The 9,298-nt window shown below is 53.9% G+C and overlaps 1 protein-coding gene across 1 annotated transcript; it reads left to right on the top strand.

Moving 5' to 3' along the window:
- The first annotated feature begins 3,463 nt into the window (after positions 1–3,463).
- Positions 3,464–4,408, top strand: LOC102381751 (olfactory receptor 1K1-like). The gene has a single exon (XM_006032744.1). The coding sequence runs from the start codon at positions 3,464–3,466 to the stop codon at positions 4,406–4,408; it is 945 nt and encodes a 314-aa protein (XP_006032806.1).
- Positions 4,409–9,298: the final 4,890 nt, after the last annotated feature.

Genomic DNA, 9,298 nt, shown 5'->3' with positions numbered 1-9,298 from the left:
ATTCCTGCTTTGGGGATGGGTTTCTGGCAGTGCTTAATGCCGGGTAGATGACCAAAATCATAGTCACTTAGCTAGCAAAGACATGCGGTCGAGCTGCTCTGACCACAGACAGTGCCATCAACTTCCCAATTTCCAGTTTGTTCAAATACCTCCCCCAGATAACTCAGGTTCACACATTACATGCTTCTGGAACAACACGATGGTGAGAAAAGGACATACATGCTTAGCAAAAGAGTGACTGATACACACGTGCTGGCCACTCAATGCCAGAGAGCAGCAGAAGGGGGTTCCAGAGAGGATGGAGCTGGGCAGTTCCCCGTGGTGGCAGATGACAGACAAGGAGCAATGGGCTCCAGTTGCAGACAGGGAAGCAGAGGTTAGATATTAGGAAAAACTTTCTCACTGGGAGAGTGGTAAAGCACTGGAAAAGATTACCCATAGAGGTTGTGCAATTTCCATCCTTGGGGGGTTTTAAGACCCAGGCAGACAAAGCCTTGGCTGAGATAAGATAGTTGGGGCTGGCACAGCTTTGAGTAGGGGGTTGGACTAGATGTGACCTCCCAGAGACGCCACATGCCCCCGGAGGCTGGGAGGGGGGGCATGGCGAGCTCCCACAGGTGGCGGTGGTGCTGTCGGAGGCGGGAGCATAGCGGAGGCAAGTGGGGAGCTGCCTCAGGCAGCCGCAGTGCTGTCGGCAGCAATGGGGCATGGTAAGCACCAACCAGTGGTTGGCGACCACCTGCAGACACCACTGGTTGTGGCCGCAGTGGCAGCGGCAGCCAGCAGCAATTGTGGACCACCTGCAGATGCTACCAGCAGTGTCAGTGGCGAGGAGGAGGGTGGCAAGCAGGAACCGCCAAGAGGCACCGCCAACAGTGTCGGCAGTGCCTTTTCACAGTGGGTGCACTGCCACCTCAGGGGGTGCACATGCATCCGCGTGCACCCCCTACGCCTCACGAATGTGACCTCCTGAGGGCCCTTCCAACCCTCATTTTCTAGGATCCTATGAAATCTGGGACCCTATGAATTCCTTCATGAGTATAAATTCATTGAATCCTAGAAAATGAGGGTTGGAAGGGCCCTCAGGAGGTGACATCTAGTCCAACCCCCTGCTCAAAGCAGGACCAGCCCCAACTATATCATCCCAGCCAAGACTTTGTCTAGCCCTGCAGTCCTCGCTGGTGTTCTCTCTACCCCTGTGGGTGCCTGATCTAAAAATATTGAGCAAAAGGTGACCGGGGCTAATCATAGAGCAACCAATGTGTTGTGAATGTCCAGGTGTTTGCTCTTAACCCACAGTAAGCGAAAGGTTAATTGGTTCAGCTTCATCCTCACTAATCAAATGTTGAGGTCTTCCAGGCACCTTTGTTTTACCTCTGGTAAAGAGCTGCACACAGGCAGTCAACACAGAACAGCTGAACACAATAAATCTCTTAACTCAATTATTTTGCTCTCCCTCTACTGTAAGTCCTGGGTTGAAATGTGGGCCACTCGGCCAGGGGACACTTCAGCCCTTCCTGGCAGACCATCCTGTTTCTGGTAGTGGAATGGCTTATTTTGCTCAGACCACACACCTCTTTTAAAACACTGCTCCAATGTCTTTTCCTTGGGCTGTTCTAGGATTTTGAAGAGCGGGGTGCAGGTGGTGTGGTGCATCATCACACTTTGAACACATTATTCTGCAGTTAAAGAGAACCAGGAGGCTTTGCTAATAAGCTAGGGACCTAGCACCATAGTATTCAGTTTAAGATCAAAGCAAAAACAAATTAAACTTCATAGTAGGGTTGGTCAAAGCAGGACCATCCCCAACTATCTCATCCCAGCCAAGGCTATGTCTACTCGGGTCTTAAACATCTCCAAGGATGGAGAGTCCACAACCTCTCTGGGTAGCCTGTTCCAGTGCTTTACTACCCTCCTACTATCTAATATTTAACCTCAACTTCCCTGTCTGCAACTGGAGCCGATTGCTCCCTGTTCTGTCATCAACCTTTAACAGCCCTCTAGGGCTGCTACGTGATCGCAAGGGGTCTGTGTACATGCTGTGTTCACTCGTGTGTGTCCCTAGTCAGTGTTGACAGGCATCCATGCACACCAGATGAGGTGCCCAGGAACAGGTGTCCAGCTGTGAGGCCCCAGGGGTGGCTGCATGTGGGCACTGACAGGCCTCTGGGTGCAGCTGTTCCTCAGTGGCCTAGCCCAGGTAAGACTGCACAGTGGCACCGGGTAAGCCCTCCTCATGCAGCTCTGCCATGCACGTTGCCACCACCTCCCTGCCCAGGGCTGGTGGGCAGTGGAAGGGGTGACATCACATTGGCACTGGGCCATGCTCCAGGGAACTCTCCTCCTCCCTGGGAGCTTCCCTGGAGCCTATTTCTTCCCTCCAGCACAATGCGAACCTCCCAAGTAATAGGAGAGGCTGCAGAGCCAGGTTGCCTCTGTCTTGCGGGCACCAGGACGGTGGGTGAGTGCATCTGTCTGTCTGTCTGTCTCCATACACACACCCTCTCTTCTGATTTTTCCAGTTTCCCTTTTTCCTACCCTCTTTGTGTACCCTGTTAAGATGTCACACACACCCCCTGTGCTCCCCCACCTGACTCCCTCTCCCCTCTGCATTTCAATGCAGTGACCCACTCCCTATTAGTGACCCAGTGCTGCCTCCTGACATGAGCTGTGTCCCTGCTGGTTGAGGTGCATCTCTCTCTGGAGAGGGGTTGCAACTCTGGGAGCCGGGGGTTCAAGCTGCTGATCTAAGGGGATAGGGATACGGATAGGGGTAGGGGTAGGAGTGGTAGGGTTCAAGAGGGGAAGAGCACTGACCTCATCCCATCCAGCTCTAGGAGACCAGTGGGGACTGGGGAAGGGAGCACATTACTCTGTGGACAACTTGCTGAGTTCATCTAACTGCCCTTGGTCATCCTGGCTCTGATTTTCCCCTCCCAGAGTTGGGATAGACCCCAGGCATCCTGGCTTCTTGCCTGCTCTGATCCACTAGCCCCTGCTCCATAGCAGAGCCAGGATGGATCCCAGTCACCTGGTCTCAGAAACCATAGACTTGTCCCCCCTTCCCCCTTGCATGGAGTGTGATGGGTTCTGTCCACCGGCCACAGCTTTGTGTAATGAAGCCAGGAAGGATCTGAAGCTGTCAAGAGAAATAGATGGAGGGGGGAGCCTCTACACCCGCTGCTGGGAGCCTGTTCTGACTCTTAACCGTCTCAGAGAAAGCAAAGTTTCCCTCACCTCCAAAGGCAATTCTGCTTGTTGCAATTTAGGATCATTACTGCTGCAGCTACAGCGGGTCGTCTCTCCCCTCCTGTTAGGACCCCCATTCTGGTATTTGAATACCATTATTAAATCTCTTCTCCAGACTAAATACTCCCAGGTCTTCCTGCTTCCCCTCCTCAGCCAGGTGTTCCCAGACCTCTAAACTGTTTTGTTTTCTGCTCCTTGTCTTCCTTGCAGCACCATGGAGCAGACAAATGCTTCCAGCCTCCCCGGCTTCATACTGCTGGGCTTCTCCTCCCACCCAGAGCTGCGGCACCTCCTCTTCCCCCTCTTCCTCACCATGTACACGTTGACCCTGCTGGGAAACTCCCTCATGGTCCTGCTGGCCCGCACTGACCCCCGCCTGCGCTGCGCCCCCATGTACATTCTCCTGGGTCACCTCTCCATCGTGGATGTGGCCTTCTCCTCCACCACGGTGCCCCGAGCCCTGCTGGACCTGCTCTGGGGCAATGGGGCCGTGTCCTACGTGGGCTGCCTGGCCCAGACCTATTTCTTTGTGGCATTTGGCATCACCGACAGCTTCCTCCTGGCCTGCATGGCCTTCGACCGCTATGTGGCTGTGTGCCACCCACTGCGCTATGCTACTGTCATGGGCCCCAGCTGTTGCCTTGGGCTGGTGGCTGGTTCATGGGCCATGTCCCACCTCCACTCCTTGCTCCATGTGGGACTGCTGGCCCGGCTCTCCTTCTGCGCCTCACGAGAGATCCCACATTATTTCTGTGATGTCCAGCCTTTGCTGCGCCTGGCCTGCTCCTCCACCCGTGTCAACGAGCTGGTGGCCTTCACTGAGAGCTCCCTGATTGTCATGGGGCCCTTCCTCTTCATCCTGGGCTCCTACATCTTCATCCTCACTGCTGTGCTCCGGCTACCCTCAGGTGAGGGCCGCCGCAAGGCCATGTCCACCTGTGGTTCCCACCTAGCTGTGGTGGCCCTTTTCTATGGTACCGTCATCGCTGTCTACATCCGCCCAGCATCCAGCTACTCAGCTGATCAGGGCCGGGTGGTGACGGTGGTGTACACAGCACTCACCCCCATGCTGAATCCCCTCATCTACAGTCTCCGCAACCAGGAGGTGGCAGGGGCCCTGCACCGGGCATTAGACAAACTGCAGGCCCCAGGCAGGTGACGGGGTGCCCCCGTCCTGGGCTGCAAGGTGGTCCCGTGCCTGCACCAGAGACACCCTGGGACTGAGATGCCCATCTCTGCCACTCTCCTGAGTTGTGGGAGCTGAGTGGGCAGTGCCAGGGGCCAGACTTTCCACCCTTATCTGGGAGTATTGCAATGCCTGGGAACCCAAAGAGAGGGGCAGGCGGGGGCAGGGAAATCTCTTTCCCAAGACTTCTCTGCTTCCTAACAGGACGAGCCTGGAGTGACCTGTCAGCAAGATGGACAGGGGTGGATCCAGGGGGGTGTGCTGGAGCACTCATACTTGCACTCCCTGTGATTCCTGATCCACCGTGAGTGTAAAACCAACTGCCCGGAGCAGCACCAGTGTTTCCGTTCAGGCAGCGCTGAGGGAGTCTATTGACTTAATGGCTCACTAGAATCGACCTGGTTCCTGCCAAACTCTGGCAGGTGTTAATGACCCTTCCTCCTTTTTAATGCTGTTTTATGGGTCCATTCACCACACTACCCTTTCTTCTGCCATTTTGCTGCCTGTTGGCTGCTCCTGGCAATGTAGCCCCCATCTTACAGCCAGGCAGACTGTTTGAACTCTAGCCACACACATGAACTCTGGTGTTGAAACCTTATCTCTGGTGAACATTAACTCAGGGTGGAAATACCTTTCAGAGGGGCACTGGATGCACTGTCCAGATGCTCAGGGAGGTTCGATTGTGCTTTGTGGATCTATCCGAGAGAGGTACATTTAATTCTAATGAGCACAGGGCTAATGCAATAACATTTTTTATTATATTTGTGCCTAGTATGTTGTGTTTTTATATGCAACATATGATACAGCAAACAAATGCTCATGTCAAGAAAGTATTTTATTTGCTTCTGTCCTAAACTGCATACTACAGCTCTAGACTCCATGCTTAATATTAAAGTTTCTAGCTTCTTTTTAACTGGAGAAAAGGTGTTGTGTTTTCATGTGATGATGCACGACACCATCTGCACCCCTTTTCCAAACCCTAGATCTGCCCATGAAGACAGATCGATGCCAGCCCCACTCACCAGGGACAGAACCCAGACACCTGGGCTCCCAGCCCCCAAAATTACCCTTCTCCTGAATCCTCTACTAGCTCAGGACCCCCTTTCTTGGGGTAGATTTCACAAGGCTTCACAGGTGCCTGGTACAACGAGGCTGACACACATTGATTGGTTTCTCAGAGGAACCTCCTGGAGATTTGGACCATAAGCCGGATCCTGCCTGGATTCGGCCCCATTGCCCCCACCTGAGCCAGCCAGGCAGTGCCGGGACTGGGCCCAGATCTGGTGTCCCCTGGAAAGGAAAGGACCACACCATTCTCCCTTCCCTGAGCCAGTCAGTGTCCCTGCATTATGGCAGATCAGGGCTGCAGCTTGTACTCCCACCACATCAGGCCCATATCGGCTCCAGCACCCAGTGGAGTGAAAAGGAGTTGAATCTCATGGGCTCATAGCAAGGCAGGGCAGTTGATCCAGGTCCATCCATCCTGACCCAGAATGCAGAATAGGACACCCATGCCCAGGTGCTAATGCCTAGAGAGGTTCAACTGTGGACATGATGCCCATCTGCACCCCGCCTCAGCTCCAGCCTCAGGTCTACTGTGGGGGTCTCCATCTCAGGGGTCTTTGTGTGAAGGCTGGGGGCAGAATCCCACTGCAATGCATGCACCCAGGCAGCATGGGCCCAGCATGGCCCTTTCCTAGCTCTTGCTCCTGGGTTTGGATCCCCACCATGTGCAGGGGGGAATCAAGAGCCCCCTTTGGCTACTGAGCAGGTACATCACACTCTAGGTGTGCATCTGAGTGCATGTCCCCCAGATGCCAGGCTACTGCCCAAGGGCTAAGGGATTAGCGACTCACCAGAGAAACAGGAGACCTGGTTCTGAGCCCCTCTGTGGCCATGAATTGCTTACTTTTGCATGTAATAATCATGGGAGGCCATGGGCAGAGGGTAACATGATGGGAACTGCCTCACTAGAAGCAAAGGGTCCGAGCTGGAATCAGGGCCCTTTTCCTGCCATGCCAGCAGCTACTCCCCTGAGCCACACACCTGCTGTCCTGCTCTCTTCCCCAGGTCCCCACAGATCTCCCTCTTTGGGCTCCCTGGGTGTGGGCAGTTGGGGAAGCTTCAAAAGGAAGGGGGCTTGTGAAGGCCTGAGTTGTGGCCCGGTCAGAAGCACGAGTTCCTGAGTCTCACTTTCAGTAGGCATGGGTTTGAACACTGGTCTCCTGCTGCCTGGATGGGTGTCCATGGGGCTCTGCAGGAAAAGAGCAGAAGTTTAGATGATGTATTTGCCTGGGATAGTTTGGACTATCCTCAGGCAGGGGGTTAGACTGGATATGACCTCTGAAGGGCCCTTCCAGCCCCACTTCTCCCTGATTTCTACGATTTTTATGATAATAAGAGCTCTATAAAATCATGAGGGGTGAGGCCCAAGTGAACAGAGAACTGTTGTTCACCAATGCCTTGAATATTAGAACTAGGGGGCACCTGCTGAAATTAGTCAGTGACAGGTTTAAAAGTAACAAGAGAAAGTGCTTTTCTGGGCAACTTATGGAACTTGTTGCCACAGGAGGTGGCAGAGGCTAAGAGCAGAGCCAGGGTCTGCAAGGGACTGGGTAAATTCATGGCTGATCGATCTATTAATGGTGATTGAACCGTTGATGATGTTCAACCGTCCATAACATTGGTGATGTTTCCTCTAACCCAATAATGATGGACACCAGGGAGGACACTGTATAGGGGATCGATCAGTCTAGAGAAATGTGATCAGTCTAGAGGGATGTGGATAACCTGGAAAGGGTTCAGAGGAGGGCCACCTGTCTGGTTAAAGGCCTACAGAAAAAACCCTATGTGGACCAATTGGGAGACCTGAACCTCTTCAGCCTCTACAAGAGGCTCAGAGGTGATCTTGTGGCTGCCTACAAACTCAAAGTGGGGGATATGATGTTTATTAGGACAACAGTCAGGATAACTAGAAACAATGCACACAAGTTAAAAGAGAGCAAATTCAGGCTGGACATCAGGAAAAAGTTCTTTACAGTGAGGGTCACCAAAATATGGAATAGGCTTCCAAGGGAGGTGGTGTTGGCCCCTTCCTTGGAAATATTCAAAAGGAGATTGGACAGACACCTGGCTGGGGTCACCTGACCCCGGCGCTCTTTCCTGCCCAGGGCAGGGAGTCAGACTCAATGATCTAATAACTTCCGACCCTAATAACTATGAACCTATGAAACTCTGAAACTATGATTTGATGCTCTCCCTCTGCAGCAGCTACCCCTGCCGCTGTCAGGGACAGGATACTGGGCGAGACCGACCATTGGTCTGACCCAGTCTGGCCCTGCTGATGTTCTTAGTGGGATCATTCCCACCTGTCCCAATCATCTCAGCAAAACCCTGACCTGTCCATGGAAACAGCCAATTTAATACAAAATCCTGGTGTGGGCGCATCTCAGGCAGACTTTGCAGCCTGCAGATGTGAGCTGGGAGCAAAGGCTGGCCCAGGGCTGGCTCCATGGAGACAGCAGCTCCCTGGCATCCTCTCTGTTTGGATGTCCTACAGATCCAGCCATCTCCGGGCAGCTGCACCTTGAGGCTCTGGTACAGACAGGAGGAGTGTGGCTCTGCTCCATGCTACTCCGGGGGTCCGAGGGTCCCTCCAGCCCATGGCTGGGAAGCTGCACCCCCAGGCACAGGGCAAGGCCATGTGGGGGAGGTTGTGTATCTCAGGATTGACAATAACAACTTGTGTCACTGTCTGATGCCATCGCTAACAAGCTCCAGGGGGAGGAGGTGTCCCCAGGTGACGCTGGGGCAGGGCTGCAGCTAAGTGGGCCTGGAGGAGAGACCAGGAACCAAACACCTCAATAACATGCTAAAGAAGAGTCTCATGTCTGATGAGAGAGCTGGTGGGTCTTTCTCTTCCACTCACAGGCTGGGGGGGAGTTTCCCCAGATCAGATAGGCTCAGATTTGGAGTGAGGGGTTGCCTCCCTGTGCACTATGGGAAAGGGGGCTCTAGGCATCCATGAACCAGCCCCTTCCCTGGTGCTGTCAGAGCAGGGCATGGATACTGCCCTCATCTCTTGACTTGGACCCATGCCCATTGCAGGGATCCCCAGTTTTGTGCCCTGGGAGGATGGGCATTCTGGAGAATACCTGGCTGTAGGGGATGGGGCTCTGGCCCAAGGGGCCCCATTCAGGTCTGTGGGCTGAAGGATCCCATCCAGGGGACCCCATTCAGACCCATGGGACCCCATTCAGACCATATTTGGGTATTTCCAGCATGGGCCCATGGGTAAGGATCCTGACAGGCTGCATCCCACCCTGAAGATCCATCCCCCTTCACCCTGGGCCATCAGTCTGTCCTGCCTCTGCCTGGGCAGCACAGAGTGTCTCTGTACTTTGCTCTACTTCTCCAAGGGGCTGGCACAGGCTGGGTGCAAGACAGGGAGCACCAAAAACCCAAAATCACTTTAGGCACAAGGAAAAAGTCCAGACCTGGGCCCAGACAGATGCCAGAGGGAGGCATCTATCTGCTCAGGGAAGAGGGGGATTCTGCCAGGGAATGGCCCAGCTAAAGGACCTTGACTTAGGGACACAGTGCAACTACGAGCCCTGCCAGGAGGCTCCCAGCAGAGTTTGAGCACAGAGCACAGCAGGTGCCCTGGTGCTCTCTTGATATGTCTTTTGATCCTCCCTCATCCATTTGTCCAGTCATCTGCCCATTGTTGCCAGCCTTGGCCATTTTCGAGGGGCCTAGAGTGGCCAAGCTCGGTCCACAAAGTAAAGGAAGAATCAGGGCCAGCCCACAATTTTGGAGGGTCCCCTGCAAGAAGCAGTTTTGGGAGCCCCTGACACGGGGAGG

This window comes from Alligator sinensis, unplaced genomic scaffold, assembly GCF_000455745.1.
Source record: "Alligator sinensis unplaced genomic scaffold, ASM45574v1 scaffold463_1, whole genome shotgun sequence".
Taxonomy (NCBI): Eukaryota; Metazoa; Chordata; order Crocodylia; family Alligatoridae; genus Alligator; species Alligator sinensis.
The sequence above is the reverse complement of the archived record's forward strand: the minus strand, read 5'-3'. Positions and strand labels throughout refer to the sequence as shown.